Source organism: Dendropsophus ebraccatus, chromosome 3 (genome assembly GCF_027789765.1).
Source record: "Dendropsophus ebraccatus isolate aDenEbr1 chromosome 3, aDenEbr1.pat, whole genome shotgun sequence".
NCBI lineage: Eukaryota > Metazoa > Chordata > Amphibia > Anura > Hylidae > Dendropsophus > Dendropsophus ebraccatus.
In genome coordinates, this window is record NC_091456.1 from 99179559 (window position 1) to 99197764 (window position 18206).

The window sequence follows — 18206 nt, forward strand, 5'->3', positions numbered from 1 at the left end:
GGGGATTGGATATTATGTGTGGCACTATTGGGGGGATTGGATACTATGTGGGGCACTATAATGGTGGATTGGATACTATATAGGGCATTTTTGAGGGGATTGGATACTGTATAGGGCACTATTCAGTCAGCAGCATGTGGTGACTGTAGGGGAGTGGCTATGGAGGGTTGTTATGGGGCGTGGTTATGGATAGTCGCTATGGGGGCGTGGCTATGGAGGGTCACTATGGGGCGTGGCTATGGAGGGTCGCTATGTGGGCGTGGCTATGGGGACCGCGGCGCACATGTCCCTATTTGCTCTTTGAAAAAGTTGGGAGGTATGCTTTTGTAGACCTGTTCTTCTGGGGGTCCTGCTCCCTCCACCTGTGCTGTGTGGAGTTCTCACCGGTGCTCCTCTCCCCTCATGGTTCTCACAGACTCCTTCCTGCTCTTCACTGCTGTCGGTGCAGAGGGGGGGAGGGGCGGGAGAGGTGGTGCCAGCTGCGAGGAGAAGGACAGATGTGGTGTCCCACCAGGGGTGCGATCCAATGCACCTCAGCAAGTCACTCGTTCAGGTTAACAAAGTGAGAGATGTAGTATTGTATTTTCCCCACTAGGGGTCACCACTGTTTTTATGTCTTCTATGCACAACTGAAGAGTTAAGGGTAAACTGTTTTATACCAAGGGGGGGATTTATGAAAGGTACGCCTTAGGCGTACACCAGGGAAAAGGTGCGTGGCCTCCTCCCGTGCCTCATTAATCATGATTTACGCCTGCTCGCAGGTGTAAATCATGATCAAAATCTACACCTGCTTGGAAGCAGGTGTAGATTTAATATGCGCAGGTTTGGGCGCCCAGCTGTCCGGATTTACTAAGAGGCTTGCGCCGGTGTTCATAAGTCCACCCCCATGTGTTTATATGCTGACCAGTCACAGGTGCTCTTCCTTCCTATCCTATTCTTCTCTCTCACCCACACTCAGCCCCACCACTCACAGGAGGGTTAAGATTTACCCCTGCAGGAGGAGTTAACCTGGTGGAGGAACTGAGTCAGTTCTTACTTAGTTTCCAGAGTGAGAGGACACAAACAGACCCAGTTGCTGCAGAAGTTAAGCCGGGGCCTGGCTTAGCCAGGACCCCTGACAGGGACCAAAGATTATAGACAAGACACTTTCTTTTATGAAAGCAACTACTTTCACTATGAAGTGCTAAGTTCACCTTAGGGGAGAGAAGCCACCTAGGATAACCCTTGCCCATGCCAGGAACCCTTTAAAAACGTGCAGGGCAGTCTCCTGGCACTATGGGAACTGACCCCAGTAGGACAAAGCTACCAAGGAAAAGGTCTACGTATCTTACTGCACAGCGCAGTATGACTGGGAATCTCGGGAACCTGCTGCACCCAGATAACTGACGACTGTGGCTTGTACTACCCACCTACCAGGGGGTTTTACGCAACTAGGGGGCATAGGCGGTTCACAGCCTCAATATTGCATCTGTTAGTATGAGTATAACTTATCGCTTCTCTCTACACTCTTATTCCAGCAGAGCACATATACTACATTGGGCAGCGTTATTCTGGCAACTCCTCTCCTCTTCTTCCTTTTTGCTACAAAGCACCTACTTCTACAAAGTACTGGGTCTACCTTAGGGCCCACCAAAAGATTATCTGACAGATTTTTTTGAGCCAAAGCCAGGAACAGACTATAAGCAGAGAACAGGTAACAAAGGAAAAACTAAGAATTCTCCTCTTTTCAAATCCTTGTCAGCAACTATGTTTCAGTGTCAAGATTTGCACTAACTGCATTACGTGCACTGTTCACCTCAAGCCTTGTTCAGCAAAGTGTTCTATTTTCTCTACTAAACGCACAGGACTGTCTTGTCTTTCTGCACCTGCACCCAAGCACACCACTATTTTCCTTGGGTTATTTTTCCCCTTTCTGTGGGTGACGGTACTGATCCCGGTGGGTCTACTACCACTCCAGGTTACCGTGACCCAAGTGATCCTCAACACTCCCAGCAGTTACCGACCATTTGGGGACAGCAAACCAGCCAAACAGGTATCAACATCACACCTGTATACACCTTAAGCAGCCAGCCAAGTATCACACAGAGGATCTGCAGGCGCTGTGAAGATATAAGGAGCTTCCTCATGAAAAGTAAGTGCCTGTGTGAGAGTGAATGTGTGTGTGTGTCTGTATATGTGTGAGAACTGTGGAAGCATACATGCAATATGCAAGTGTGTATCCGTATAAAGTGTTTATACACTTTATGGTAGGTGTATATGATGTATGTACAGTAGGTGTATATTATATATGTATATGTACAGTATGTCTGTGTGTGTGTGTGTGTGTCTTTCTTATGATGTTAACGTGTCACAGTCGTTTAAAAAAACTTTTCAAATGTCAGAGAGAAATATCAAAAGTTTTGATCGGCCCGGCTCTGAGGTTTAGATTCGAATCAATCGGAAGAAGGAGCGTGGAGGAGGCTGCACTTAGCAGCGTCCTTTCTTGGCTCTGTGTCGTATGATGAGTCGAACTCCTAGTGTAAGTCTATGGAGCCTGACTCTTTCACTGACACAGAGCCAAAAGAGGACTGAGTGCTGACTTCTCCACGCTCCTTCTCCCATTTGGTACAAATTTAAACCTCAAACTTTTAATATCTCTCTCTGACATGTCAAAAGCTTTTTAAAAGGTCAGGTACACTTTAAATGTGGGCTATACAAGGGAAGGGAAACTGACAGCGGGATATGCATATATCACTTTCCCATTGCTGCTCACATAAGCAGTGCATACATGCCATCACCATTGCTGTGTGATCCCATGTCTTGCACACAGCAGCAGTGAAGGTATGTGTGCACTGCTTGTGAGAGCAGCAACAGGAAACAGTTTCCCTTTAAAGAGAACCAACGATTGTGCTGATATGGTTCCCTTCAGCACCTTATAAAGCTACTGTGCAACTCATGGCACATACTGGCTGCGGCTGCTGCAGTAGCTCTAGTTAGCAGGAAAATAATTTTATTCCCCCACACAAGGCATGTAGAGGGGTAGCAACTAGTCATCTGGACGTGGAGTCGCCTGGGACTAGTCACGGCTCTCTGCCTGTCAGCGCACAGTGTGGGGATGATTGAAAGGCAGAAAGTCAGAGATGTTAATGTTGTGACGCCAGTGCTCGTCCAAACAAGAAATTTGTAGTTGTAGTTGTGTTTAGACTTTGGTCTGACCACCTTCTGCCCTACAGTGTTGAGCTACCCATCCTGTCAGGGTACTACAAGACCCAGCCGTGGTTATCTAGATGTAGCTTAGTGTCCAGTGGTGTCCCAGTTACCTGCACTGCGAGAGATGATACGTAGATCTTCTTTACAGTACCTTTGTCCTATCCAGGCTATCCTGCTCTGTGTAGACATGTTATCGGCGTGGGTTAGGGTGTTCCTTGAGGCTCTCTACCTTTAAAGTGCTTTGCACTGCATACTAAGGGGTAGATAAAGAACTGGTTGTCTCTTGCTGCATCTATACACTTAAGTGTCTAGACTCCAACAAGGAACTAACTAACTCCTCCTACAGGGAGTGAATATGGAGAGAAGAGATATTTTGTAAGAGATAAAGCACCTACTAGAGGTTAGTACAAAACACATGGTACACAATAAACGTTGGACATAGAAAATACTGATATCTAGTGGCGAAATCTTAGAATACCTCATCACCACTTTTTAATCTGAAAAAAGAGGCTTTTGGACAGGTGCACAGGAGAGAGAAAAACACCTGTGGTGGGACACCACACCATATTAGTACAATCGTGCTGATTGGTTACCTTTAATTTACATAAGCAGCTCATGGTACGGGGGCTTGGCTATCCGCGCCAATTCCAGACTATTTCATTTTTGGATGGACGCTTTACACTAACCTCTGAGGTCTATAAAGGCTGGGCATTGCATATTTTACATATGCGCAGATTTCTCCATGCCATGGCAACCATGTTTTGAACAAGCCGTGTGCAGGGCAGGGTCTCCCACCTACTATGGATTCGTATTTACCTTTCACCTGATATAAACATGTTTATATAATTTAATTATTTTTCTATGTATATATACAATCCACTCAAGTCCTCACTACCCCAGAGGCAGTCCAGAGAGTGCCTCCTGTTGCCTGTACATTGCATTGCAGTATATTTATTTAGGCAAATATGTATGCATTTTCTTATTGCTGTAGTGGTCTAGCATAGGGTTTGGCCTTACATATGACTTTGCCAGCATTTGAGGGGTATGTTTGTGGCTATTTAGCCTGGTTGGTATTCTGGGTACTGCTTTATTGAGCAGTCTCATAGTTAGTTTTTATGATTTTTGGGGGGCCATTTCACCATATGTAGGTACTTTGTGTCATGATTTGTGGCTTTGGATATCTTAACATTTATGTTTTTGGGGTTTAGGGTACATTCACACATAACGTATCGTAGCTGATTTCACACTACAATTCTCTCGCAGTGAAATCCTCTACAATACTGATTACTGTTATTATGACATATCAGAGGTTGTTGAAAAGGTACGGTACACTATATTTTGGCTTGTAAATCAGCACATATTTTGGCTCTAAAAAGACAATAATATGTCCCCCATTTTGGTAGGGGGGCCAAGACACTTTGGCTGTATGGGGCCCCAAAACTCCTGATTTGTATAGGGCTTCCCGGTCTGGGGAGTTCATGCAATACCTTGTTTTTACAAATTAAGCCATCTATCACTGAGATAGCTATCTTTGTATTAATATCAAAATGAGCCTCAAAAGCTTAGGGGGTGTTCCTCCAGGACCCAAAAGCCTAACTACAGTATGTAAATTCAGCTGCTTGCAATGCCCTGTGCGCAATTTTATTAGCATCCAGCTGTATGGTTTTCATCTTTTAGACTTTTTTCACCTACTCCAGAGTTCTCCCAGCTGCCTCTAGGGTTTGTCTGAGCTGACAAAAGCCCAAACGCAAACCAGTCCATTTTTTCCATAATGATACAGTAAAAAGATCTCGACAATGGAGGGCTAAATTTATAAAAGCAAGGTATGGGTGAATTAGAAGATAGAGCCCCCAGCTGAAAGGTGATTCCTGGCTTCCTGTGGCAACCAGGCTGTATATTATAAGTAAATTCCATCAAGAAAGAAGATGTGGCACTCACCAGAGCGTAATGTAAATATGAGGTTGTATTCCATCATTAGGTCAGTGTACGTGGAGGAACAAACAGGGATGTATGTTCCTCCACGTCTGTACACGGACCTTATGATGGAAATAACCTCATATTTGCATTACGCTCTGGTAAGTGCCACATCTTCTTTCTTGCCGGAATTTCATTGTGTGAATGCTTTCCTTGAATGTTGATCACCACAGTGAGCTTAAACGAGTAATCCAGGCACAGAATTTTTTTTTCAAAACAGGGAAGAAGGTGGCTGAAATAACAACATGTGCTTACCACCCCAGCTCCAGCACTGGGGTTCGTGCCTCGGCCGCTGACTGGCTAATTGGGCCTGACACGTCATGTCCTAGGCCCCCACCCAGACCTATAAGCGGCTGGGACCCGGAACTGGAGCAGAGCACAGCAGATCCAAGTGAGGCGAACCCCCGGATGGTGTTATAGTGGTGGGACGGCTGGTCACTTGCTAGATGGAAGTGTGATGCCACTTCTGTGGTGAATGGCCGAGATACAGCCGGACCTTAAGATCTTGTCACGTGATGCCAGTGCCAGGTGGGCACACAGGTGTGATGGCATGCCTGCTTTTAAGGTTTAAGGCCTGTTGTACCCTTTTTCCCCTGTGGTCGGTGTTCTGTCGGGTTGCTACCGGGTCCCTTGGGATAGTGTAGTCACAGATGTTACGGTCACAGGAGGCCAGAGCAGTGTAATGAGCCTCCCGAATAGTAGGACCCGCCACCCACAGAAAGGGGAGAAGTCCCAAGGTTGTGGTGTATATGCTGAGTAGGTGGTGGTGAATAATCACAGACTCCGTGAATAATGTTGACTTGATTTACTAGCAGATGGGCAACAGATAATACAGATGAGCACGGATATACACTTAATAAAGTTTCAATAAATACTCGTACATAGAACCACCAGATCTGTGTGATAAGTGCTGAGTAGGATGTAGTAGTGTTTGTAGAGTTGCACTGAGGTATCGTAGTAGAGAGGAGGGTGCCGTGAGAGTCTCAACACATGTAGTAATGTTCTCTGCTGGGATGTTGGAGTATATAGAAGAATACTTTTAGAAGAAGAAGAAGAATGAGAACCCTGTGCCTGTGTATTGACCTTGAGTCTTCACACCACTTGCCCACTAGCATTGGCTGAACCGTACTAATAGGAGACACAGTCCCCAGACCTTGTTACCTGGGATGAGCAGGTGCTGAGGGTTCTCTGGCTGACACTCGCGCTGCGAGATGGAGTTCATAGACTTTTACAGTAACTTTGCTCCACCCTGATCATTTCATAGCTCTTTGGCTCTTTAGTGGATACTGTCCTGCACTGTCGTTTCTCCTAGTCCACGGCGTGGGTTGAGATAATCTGTTAGCTAGTCCTCTCCTGAGAGGTTTAACACTGCATCCTACAGAGTATAGGCACTGAGAGAGAAGTTGGTAGCAGAGCACTGTCCTGCATCCTACCCATGCGGGGCACTGACTAAGACTACTCCTCTTCCTTGCAGGGGGACCTGGCAGAGGACCAGGGCCCAAGTAGGACCACTGTTGAGAGCAATCTGGTCTGCGTCCTTTCGCCACAAAATCCCAACTAAGACTCCTCCTTCACCCAAGGGACTAACTTCCAATCCAGCGTGTAAGGCGCACTGTGGTTGGGTGAAAAGAGTGCAACAGAAAAACAGAGAGAAGAGGTGATAGGACAGAAAAAAGTAAAGATCCTTCTGGTCCATAGATTCTGGTACACACAAACACAATAACCCTTTGAGACACTTCCGCTGTGCAGCTTCTATACTTCAATACATAATATAATGACAACTAGTGGTCATCTCTTAATACTACTTTGGCTGCAATAAGACCACAAAATGTACAGACTTTTGCGAAGGGTGTAAATAAAAGTAACACCCCTAGTGGGACACCACACCAGCGCTCCCTGTGGTGGGCAGGCTGTATATGCTATGTAAATATACAGACTGGCCGTTGCAGAGAATTAGTTTTGTCAGTGATCGACTGTTGTCACATAGCAGATACAACCCCCACACAGATCCTCCACCTGACAGGGATCCCCGAACCACACAGAGAAAATTATATGTGGGCAGTGGTCCTTTTACCTCATGAAGGATCTCTGTCAGTGCTGAATGTTTTATGTGGTAGCTGGGGACCACTGTGACGACTGGGGACTTGTGAGGGGGCCCGCTTGTGTATTCTATGTGGTGACAGGGCATCACTGTAACAGCTGTGGTGGCGGACTGTATATTCACATAGCATATACAGTCTTGCCACCACAGGGAGCCACAAACTGTCAGTGATCCCCCAGCTGTCAGTATTTCAAATTCTGGAGGATCGTGAGTGACCAATCACTGGTGCATTACTACTACTAATGCATAGTTGCCAACAGTCCCGGTTTTGAGCAGACTGTCCTGGCAAAACCATGTCCCGAGTATGTCCCAGGAAGCTCCATTCCTGCTGTGGGAAGCCCCGCCCCCTGTTGCCCAACACCTTTAGCTATAAGCACTAAAGGTGAACTTATAGCTTACAGTGTACTCGGCTTAGGTGGCAGATTCTCCATGCTTTAGGGGGCAGCAATTTCTTCTGCCATTTTAGTTAAATCAGTCTGTCTTAACTAAAATGACAGGGCCTGGCTGACTGGCTCTCACACTATGCACACTGTGTTAGCAGCATACTGAATGGTATGTGCTGGGGTGGCCACCCTGACCCTCTTCTAGATGCAGTGAGTATGTTGCATCGCCGCTGTCCTGCTCCTGGTGCCGACTTATAAGGTCGCAGTCTGGTGAGTCCTGCTGAAGTTTTCTGTGTTAGCTGGTTGTATGGATAAAAGATAATGACAGGGAGGTCACACAGGTCACTTGAACAATGGTGCACCAAAACACAGTAGGCTCCCTCCAGTTCCCAGGAACCATAAGGTTAAAGTAAGTTTAACCCTCTGCAGACTATTACTGTGAAAATCTAGTTGTAGACCGCACCTGTAAACTGAATAAAGCTATCTTTTCTTGTGTTCAGTGTGAATTAGTAAATTACAATTAAAGGGCACATAATATACACTTCTGACAAGCGTGGCTATGTGTGACATATATACACTGCTGGCATATAGCTCTATGTGTGGCATATATCCTGCTGGTACAGTATATAGTTAAGTATAAAGTGTGTGTGATATATATATATATATATATATATATATATATATTTCTTTTTTTTTTTTTTTTTTTTTGTTGGTCTATAGGTGTATGTATGGTATATACACTGCTGGTATATTGTCATATGTACCATATACAGATGCGTAGGGTATATTTCTGGGGCGGCGCTATCATTTTCCTTTTCGCCTAGTAGTATGATGATGCAGGGACAGGATGATAAAGGGGTAGTAGTATGATGATGGGGGGGGGGGGGGGGGCAGGAGGATAAAGGGGGTAGTAGTATGAAAATGGAGGGAGAGGAGGATAAAGGGGGTAGTAGTATGATTATATGGGGTGCAGCTGCATCATATGGGCAAAAACTACCAGTATATACAGTCAGTCAGTAGAGTGCTATCTCTGGGCCACAGCTTGTATGCTGCTCTGAGGTGGGGTGTGTAATATACTTGGGACCTGACACTGGGGTGTGTAATATATTGGGGACCTGATACTGGGGTGTGTAATCTACTGGGGATCTGATACTGGGGTGTGTAATGCTAATTTGGGGTTGTTTTAACTGGAAAATTCTGGAAAAAAAACCATTGGTGACAAGCCTCACCTGTCAAACCAAACCCATGACAGGCCACACCCCACTGAGGCCACACCCACAATAAGCCACACCCCTTGTTGTCCAAGTGTCCCTGGAAAAAAAATTCAGATGTTGGCAACTATGCTAATGACTCCAGTTTTTTTTCACCATATCTTTGCTGCACACGCTGACTGTGTTTATCTATAATGCACTTGTACTGGTGTTGTGACTTGAATATTTAGTACTTAGGTGGCTATCTGGTCAGAGCCTTATTAAAAAAGAGACCCGACCAGCAAAATTAGGATCTGTGCCCGAATCCATGCGTTCAGTCACACAAATCCGATCACAAACAGTGACAAGACTGCCCATAGGGGCATGGCCATGATTGCTCAGGCGGGACATGTTACCCGCCGTAGATTAATGGTGGTCACATGTTCTGCTGCCATTCTGCTGCTGAACAGAGTAGGGAGAGGTTGCTGTTGCAGGCAGGGAGAGTTAGGCCATAAAACATTAACTCCTTTTCAGAGCACAACAGTGCGATAGTCTCTGCTGAGGAGCTAGGGTTTTCTAAAACGTCCATGAGAGAGGAGGGGGTCAAAAATGTCAGTACATTATTAGTGCTGTGCAGAAAAGGGAGAGGTAGCTGCTGCAGGCAAGGACAGATAAGCCTGAAAAATGTAAGTAACTGCCCTTTTGAAGGGCACAATATTGCAGTCTTCTGTGCTTTGGAGATGGGGGGTCCCTGAACATCTATGAGAGAAGAGGAGGGGGGCAAAAACCATTAATAGAGAATCGACAGTAGGCTGTCCTGAAACTAATGTACCTGAAGGACAAACACCACAACGGGCAGGAGCTGTGGTTCTGTGGTTAGGGATAGAGCAACAAACAGACCACCAGTGCTTGCTGCTGCTGAACCTGAAGCCTGGCAAGGTGGTGTGGGACAACAGGTGAAATTTGGTAGCAGCTCTGGGCTTAGCCAGTTTGAAGCACATCCCTTGCCTGGCACATGTGCTGAACTTAGTGGTGCAGAGCTTTCTGACCCATTACCCTGATATGCCAGATCTGCAGAAAGTGCGCTCTGTGTGTGCGCGCATTTTAGGTGTTCTCACCCTGAAGCAGCTTGCCTGTCAATACTGCAGTGGAAGCCTCCCCACCCACCGCCTCATTTTGATGTACCCATGGAAATACACCTTGCACATCATGCAAAGAGTCTGCAAGCAGCAGGTCATAGTCAAGTTTCAGGTGACTTGCAGTACTAAGGAGCTAGAGGAGACACTACCCACCGAGGACAGCTTGTTCTTGACTCTGGGCAGCCATGTTAATATAAACAATTACATTCTGCACTGCCTGAGAAATGACCCCGAGTTGCCTAGATTCTAACTAGGGCAGTCTAATGAGTGGCCACCCTACTGGATCCCTGCTTTAAGAACAGTATTGCATCCTTAGGCTGGGTTCACACTACGTATATTTCAGTCAGTATTGTGGTCCTTATATTGCAACCAAAACCAGGAGTGAATTAAAAACACAGAAAGGATCTGTTCACACAATGTTGAAATTGAGTGGATGGCCGCCATATAATGGTAAATATTTGCTGTTATTTTAGAACAACGGCTGTTATATTGAAATAATGGCCGTTATTTACTGTTATATGGTGGCTATCCACTCAATTTCAACATTGTGTGGACAGAGCCTTTCTGTGTTTTTAATCCACTCCTGGTTTTGGTTGCAATATGAGGACCACAATACTGACTGAAATATACGTAGGGTGAACCCAGCCTTAGGGTATGTGCACACTACAGAAACGCAGCAGATCACTCGCTGGTCCTATAGACTTCATTCTATGGTTTGCCAGATTACGCCATCCGACCGAAGAATGAGCGGGTTCATTCTTTGGGTGACAGGAGAATCTGGCAAACCATAGAATGAACAAACAAAACACAGTAATCACTGAACTCAAGGAGATCAGTGAAAAAATTCCAATGAAGTACTCAATCAAGAGTCTCCACTGATGCCCCCAAAAATTTAAATATGCAAAACAAGAGTCCGTGGATGCCTGCCTTGGCAAGCCCTTGTCATTATTTAGCTAAAAAGTCTACAGTCTTCCAGTTAATATCAGCTGATGTATGTCCTGTAGGAAGTGGTGTATTACATAGTTACATAGTACAGTTGAAAAAAGACAAATCAAGTCCATCAAGTTCAACCAAGAAGGGGATGGGTGAAGGAAAAGGGATGATTGGTACATTCTATACATATGCATTTATGCTATTTAAGTCTAATAACTTGTCTAAGCCTGTTTTGAAGCCCTCTACTGTTTTTGCTGTGATCAGATCCTGGGGTAGACTGTTCCACAGATTCACTGTTCTCAGGGTAAAGAAAGCTTGTCACAGATGATACTAAACTGGATAAAGTAATCACCACAGAGGAGAATATTATATTACAGAGGGATTTGGAGAAGCTGGAGCCTTGGGCAGATAAATGGCGAATTAGATTTAATGTGGCTAAATGTAATGTTATGCACTTGGGTCGTAGAAGCAATAGTTACAATATTTTGCCAAATGATAAAACACTGAGTAAAACTGCTTCCGAAAAGGACCTGGGGGTATTGGTGGACAGTAAACTCAACTTTTGTGATCCGTGGCAGGTAGCAGCTGCTAAGGCAAAAAAAAAATTAAATGCATTAAAAGAGGCATAGATGGTAAACATGAGAACATAGTTTTGCCTCTTTATAAATCAGACCACACATGGAATACTGTGTACAGTTTCGGACATTGATATATATGAAGGACACAGCTAAACTGGAGCAGGTGCGGTGGATGGTGACCAAAGTCATTAAGGAAATGGGTGGATTACAGTACCAAGACAAATTACCAACCTCGAGCTTGGTTAGTTTGTATAATAAAGACTTTTATACATCCCTACAATCCAGGGAAGTATTCTGATTGCCATATTTGAAGTCAGGAAAGAATTTTTCTCCCTGCTATGGGGCAATTGACATCTGCTTCCTAAGGTTTTTTTTCCCTTTCTCTAAATCAGCACAATGGTTATAGTTTGAATTTGATGGACTCTTTTTTCCAACCTTATCAATTATCTTACTATGTAACAGGACTCTGAGACATAATAATAATTCATGTTTAGCACACCATTGCATATTTATTGTAGGATGAGTGTCTATTTCTCTCTACATGATATACTTTAAATCATAACAACAGATAAGTAATAACAGTGCTTTTATAATAATGTATTTCTTTTTTTTTTTCTAATAATTTTCAGAATCTGCCACATTCCAGAATTATCATGATGAAAAGGTTTTACCAGATTCTTCTTCAATTAGCAGCTGGTGTTATCCTACTGCGCATACTTTTCTTATCATACAACACTAAAGTTCCATCTGATATAAATCAGGTAGATGTGGCTGTGCGCTATTTTTTTCCAGCCCCTTCTGAATCACCACTAGTCAACTGTACACCAAACACTTCTGTTCAAAGCCTCCCAACCTTTAACGGCGAACCGCAAAATTTTAAGGATTTTCTGACTTATCGTCATTGCAGGGCCTTTCCATTGCTTCTTGACTCCCCAATGAAATGTGGTGGCCCTAATGATAAAAATGTTTTTTTGATGCTAGCTATTAAATCTTCCCCTGGAAATTTTGAACATCGTGAGGCAATCAGGAGGACTTGGGGAGAGGAAAAGAGTTATGGTGGTGCACAAGTGAAAAGACTCTTTCTTACTGGCATCCCAAGAAAAAAAGAACAATCAAAACGGATGTTGCAGCTGCTATCCACAGAAAGTGAAATATATGGAGATATTCTGCAATGGAACTTTGAAGATTCATTCTACAATTTAACCTTGAAGCAGGTCCTTTTCCACCAGTGGATTCATCAGAAGTGTCCGGGCGTCCAGTTTATATTCAATGGAGATGATGATGTTTTTGTCCATACGGCGAATGTTATCACATATTTGAAAAGTACAGAAATAAATGGCAGAAAGGGTCACCTCTTTGTTGGGGCACTAAATATAGGGATGCCTTTAGTCCGTGAGAAGTACAGCAAATATTATGTCTCAAAAGAACTTTTTCCTAATGAATCCTATGACCCCTACTGTGGAGGTGGAGGCATTCTCTTGTCCAGCTTCACTGCTTCTTCAATACTCAAGGAATCTCAGTACATCCCATTAATTCCAATTGACGATGCATATCTGGGAATGTGCTTGAAGAGAGCAGGGCTAAAACCAGAAAATCATCAGGGGATACATACTTTTGGGATCACATTGCCTAAAAATGTGGATTCTTTTGATCCCTGCTTCTACCAGTATTGCCTTATTGTCCATCGATTTGTTCCCTATGAAATGTTAGTCATGTGGAAAGCTTTGCAGATGACCAAACTGCAGTGTAGAAAAAATATAAAGGTGGTGCTAAATGGAAGTCTCACCTGATTGAGTAAAGAATTAAAGTTCTTGGTTGGTTTCTTAATGAGGTGTCCCAAGTTCACAATATGATATTGAGGTCATACAGTACATCAATATCAAGATTTCCCTAGGATTTTAAAAAAGGAATTGTCTAGAATTAGGAAAAGACTCTGCTTTTACTAGTAACATAAAAACTTTCTATTTTTTTATTCTACAAAACTCCTTAAATTAAAACACTAATTCATGCTTTAAATATTCCAAGATATTTCAGAACGCAAATATCAGAAGAGAAAAATGGCATATAGTAAATAGTACTTTTAATGTGTATGACAAAATGCCTAAAGGCAAGTAAAGGACCTATTACACTGAATGATTATTGGCCCTACTTGGCCAATTTCTGACCGATCACGCTGATAATCGTTTAGTGTAATAGCACATGTTAAAAAAAAAAAAAAAGGATCAGCTGACATGCACAATATCGACTGATCGTGGTCTTTCAAAATGTTAAAAAATCATGATCAGTCTGCTGCGCTTCGCTCTATCTGTGTAATAGCACAGCACAGCGAGCAGAGAATGAGGGTGAAGCGAGAGCCGACAGGTCAGCGTTCGCTTCCCCGGAACATCAGGCTGTGTAATACAGCCTTAGGCCATCTTCACACAACGTATATTTTAGTAAAAGTACGGCCGTTGTTGCCGATTGCAACAACGGCCGTACTTTTACGAAAATATACGTTACCTTGCCGTCTATGGAATCTCGACCGGAGTGTATACACATAGCATACGCTCCGGCCGGGATCTCTAGTGGCGCCGTAGAAAACTGACATGTCAGTTTTCTGGGGCCACTATTCATTAAATATCGGCCTCAGAAAAAACTGTCAGTGCAGTGGGGAGTTCTAATGCAGGCGCGCACGGATGCGCCCGCATTAGAACTCAGCAGCGCTAGAGATCATCTGGCTGGTACTGCAGTACCGGCCTGGATGATCTTTTCTGAGACCGCCCGTTTCATGACCTGGCTGGGTGACGGAATGGCTGGTCTCATACTTTTTGTCAGATTTTTCTGACAGATTTTTTAAGCCAAAGCCAGGAGCAGTCTATAAACAGAGAACAGGTCATAAAGAAAAGACTAAGATTTCTTCTCTTCTAAAATACATTCCTGGCTTTGGCTTCAAAAATCTGTCAGATAAATCTCTTTGCGTAAAAACACCATAACCAATGTTTTTATATTATTATAAAGTAACAGCTTCTTTTTTGGAATACACTTCTCAGTAGTTGAAGGTAAATAGGTCATAGGTCATAGGTAAAACAGGCTGAGAAAAAAAGTAGCCAGGCCTTCAAGTTGTGGATCAGTCTTGGAGACGGTAATTTATAGATGATAAACATTGCAAAAATGTCCTAAATCTTGGTAAATAAAAGTAAAACAGTTACCAACTTTTGACAGCTGTGCCAATTTTACAGTACTAATATATGAATTGTATTATACTTTTTTTATGCTGCCGCCATACAATTTAGGTGTGAATGGCTACCACTTCGAGAGGGACATATATGAAGGCTGGTCTTTAATAAAGCCACACACCCCTTTTCCCATCCAAATTTACTAAGGGTCCATTTACACAGAAAGATTATCTGACAGATTATCTGCCAAAGATTTGAAGCCAAAGTCAGAAACAGACTATAAACAGAGATCAGGTCATAAAGGAAAACCTGAAATTTCAAATCCATTCCTGGCTTTGGCTTCAGATCTTTTGCAGATAATCTGTCAGATAATCCTTCTGTGTAAATGGACCCTAATGCTACGTTTACACAGAACGATTATCGGGATAACGATCGAATTCGAATGATAATCGTACGTGTAAATGCGGCGAAAGATCAATAAATCGTTCATTTTGATCTTTTAACATGTTCTTAAATCGTCGTTCGCAAAAAAATTAGCCGATCGCTCCGTATAAACAGTCGTCACGCGATAGTCCGGCCCCCTGCTCATCCGCAGCCCACTACGCCGGCTCGATCGCCACCCACGCCGCCGCTCTGATCGCCACCCCCGCCGTCCAGATCGCCCCCCCCCCGCCACTCCGATCACCACCCCAGCCCCGATCGCCACCTCCGCTGCCACCCCGATCGCCACCCCCACCGCCGCTCAGATCGCCCCTGCCGCCCCGGCCACGAGCATATGTTACCTGCTCCGCGTAGCAGGTCTTCGAAATCCCCGACTTCCCTCTTCAGTGCATTGATTGGCTGAAGAGGGGAGCCGGGAATTTCAAACGGCTCTTCTTCAGCCAATCAGTGCTCCTCTTCAGCACTGATTGGCTGAAGAGGAGCCGTTTGAAATTCCCGGCTCCCCTCTTCAGCCAATCAGTGCTGCCTTGCATTGATTGGCTGAAGAGGGGAGCCGGGAATATCAAACGGCTCCTCTTCAGCCAATCAGTGCTGAAGAGGAGCACTGATTGGCTGAAGAGGAGCCGTTTGAAATTCCCGGCTCCCCTCTTCAGCCAATCAATGCACTGAAGTGGAGCAGGTAATGTATGCTCGCGGACGGGGCGGCGATCGGAGCGGTGGGGGTGGCAATCAGAGCGGCGGCGGCAATCGGGGCCGCGGGGGTGGCGATCGGGGCGGCTCAGGGGACTGCGGTTGACCGTGAGGCTGGGCTGCGGGCGGGCCGGGCTGTGGGCGCGCGATCGCAAAACGATCGCTAAAGATTTTTCCGTACGATATATCGTACCGTCTAAACGCTGATCGTTATGAAAAAAAAAATCGTTACTCCAACATCGTTAATCGTACGATTGGGCCAATTATCGTTCCGTGTAAACGTAGCATAAGAGGTGCATGCCTTTTAGTAAACCTGGCTGGCCCTGCGGCTGAGGGGGGCTCTGTGTGAGCAGGTGTAAATCATGATAAATCAGGTGCAGGAGAAGGTCATCGGGAGGCATAAAGGAGGTGTATGCCAGTGAGAAGGGGCGAATCTGCAATAGCATTGCGAATAGAATTTGCAATTCACAATCATAATCATTTCTTCCATGAGGTCTGCAGATTTTACCCTTTCTAGTGCATCACTAGACTAAGCAACAAACCTGTGGTGTAAATACATTTTTTATTCCCTTCAGGGCTTATTTAAATCCTGCTTTGTCTACATGCCACCACTATATGTTGGTAACTTACTAAACTAAAGATAACTAAAGATATGCTGTATATGATAATTCCCATATGATTTTAAGTGGAAAACCACCTTAAGTTTCAATCAATATCAGAATTATGTCTCAATTGTGCAACAGCTGTTTCTTTTTTGATCATTCTGTGATGTTTTGTTTTAAACCTCTTTCCACTAATTTCTGAAAAAAACGTAATCTCTTTCACTATAAATAAACAGTTTTTAATAAGTTCCTATGTGAACTGTAATTTTAAATATGTAGTGTGTATGATATATTGTCAAACATGCAACTTGTCCAACAGTAACACTTCTAAACTAAAAACTAGAGTTGGAGCTTTTAATTCATGTCAAGTAATAGGTTAAGAGAAAGTCCCATTCTGTGTACCTGGTGGAGACCGTAGTTGGACACTTACGACTAGAGAGGTCTTCTGGATGGTCACTATAAATACAGTGGTTCCCCGTGGTTCAATGACAGAACAGTTGCATTTCCCATACTTATTAGGTACTAAATGTCATTCAGGTAATTCAGTCTGACACAGTGATCTCTGCTGACATCTCTGGCTGAGACAGGAACTGTCCAGAACAGGAGAGGTTTTCTATGGGGATTCATAGAAAACCAAGACAAAGTTCCTGTCTCGGCCAGAGATGTCAGCAGAGAGTACTGTGTCAGACTGAAAATAAAACAACATTTTCTGCATGACATATAGGAGCTAATGACTATGGGAAGACTTGAGATTTTTTTATATAAGTAAATTACAAATCTACATAACTTTCTGATCCCAGTTCATTTGAAAGAAAAAGATTTTTGCTGGATTACCCCTTTAACATAAATAACCACCAAAATTAAATGGGTTATCCAGGAAAAACATGGCTGCTCTCCTCCATAAATAGCACCACCTATGTCTTCAGTTTGAGTGTGGCATTGAAGCTCAGTTCCACTGAAGTGAATAAGAATAAGTTGTAATTAGAGATGAGAGAACTGTTCGGACTTTTGGTCCGAAAGCAGTTTGCTCTCTCGTCATGCCTGCGATCCTGACCGCATAGTTGCGCTCCCGGAAATATGCGGCCAGGATATTCCAGGGAATCAATGTTGAATTCCCTGGAATATCCATGCCGCATATTCGTGGGATCGCAACTATGCGGCCGGGATCACAGGCAGAACAAGAGAGCACTAATGCCGTCGGACCAAAAGTCCGACGGTCCACCCATCTGTAGTTGTAATAGTAGACATAACCAGTGTGAACACGAAGTGCCAATAGTAAATTGATAGAATAGATAGTGTGATAGCAATCAAAAATCTCTGAATACATATAAAACGCAACTAGTGAAAAAACGTGCTGTGACTAAAAAACGCATCAAGTGAATAATGTTGAAAAAAAAATTTTTTCCTCTATTAAATAATTTATTTACATATTATTTATAGCATTCATCAATAATATAATCATAAAATCACATAATCAGGTTCACAGAAAGTTATTTGGCTAACATAGTCAATCCATCCCAGATTCCAGATATCTTGAGGTCCCTCACCCTAAAATCGGCAGAAAAACCTATCATAGTTTGAAATAATAAACACCGAAAAAATTAAGTACAGAAAAGAAAAAGGGGGAAGAAAAAGAAGAAACATTAGTACCAAATAAATCACAAAAAGACTACAGGTTCATAAAAATGGAACAAAGCTACAATTCTCATTGAGCCCAGCCGGAGCCACTGTACCTAATAATGTTATCCAGCGGCATTCCTTCTGGGCCAAGATCTTCCTCACATTGCCACCTCTAATTCCAACCTTGACCTTTTCGATCTCTCTCACTTGG

General features: G+C 43.8%; 1 protein-coding gene across 11 annotated transcripts in view; it reads left to right on the forward strand.

Annotated features, from left to right (window-relative positions):
* The window catches only part of LOC138785889 (acetylgalactosaminyl-O-glycosyl-glycoprotein beta-1,3-N-acetylglucosaminyltransferase-like), a 73429-nt gene extending 57939 nt beyond the window's left edge, over positions 1-15490 (forward strand). For 9 of the 11 annotated variants that reach the window (XM_069962335.1, XM_069962342.1, XM_069962334.1 and 6 more), the window contains one exon: positions 12117-15490. In XM_069962335.1, the coding sequence (XP_069818436.1) occupies positions 12141-13277 (1137 nt within the window). In that variant the 5' untranslated portion in view covers positions 12117-12140 and the 3' untranslated portion in view covers positions 13278-15490. Of the gene's footprint in view, positions 1-1517; positions 2132-5383; positions 5555-12116 lie in introns of those variants that run through there. The other 2 variants (XM_069962336.1, XM_069962337.1) reach the window with 2 other exon arrangements.
* The last annotated feature ends 2716 nt before the right edge of the window (positions 15491-18206 follow it).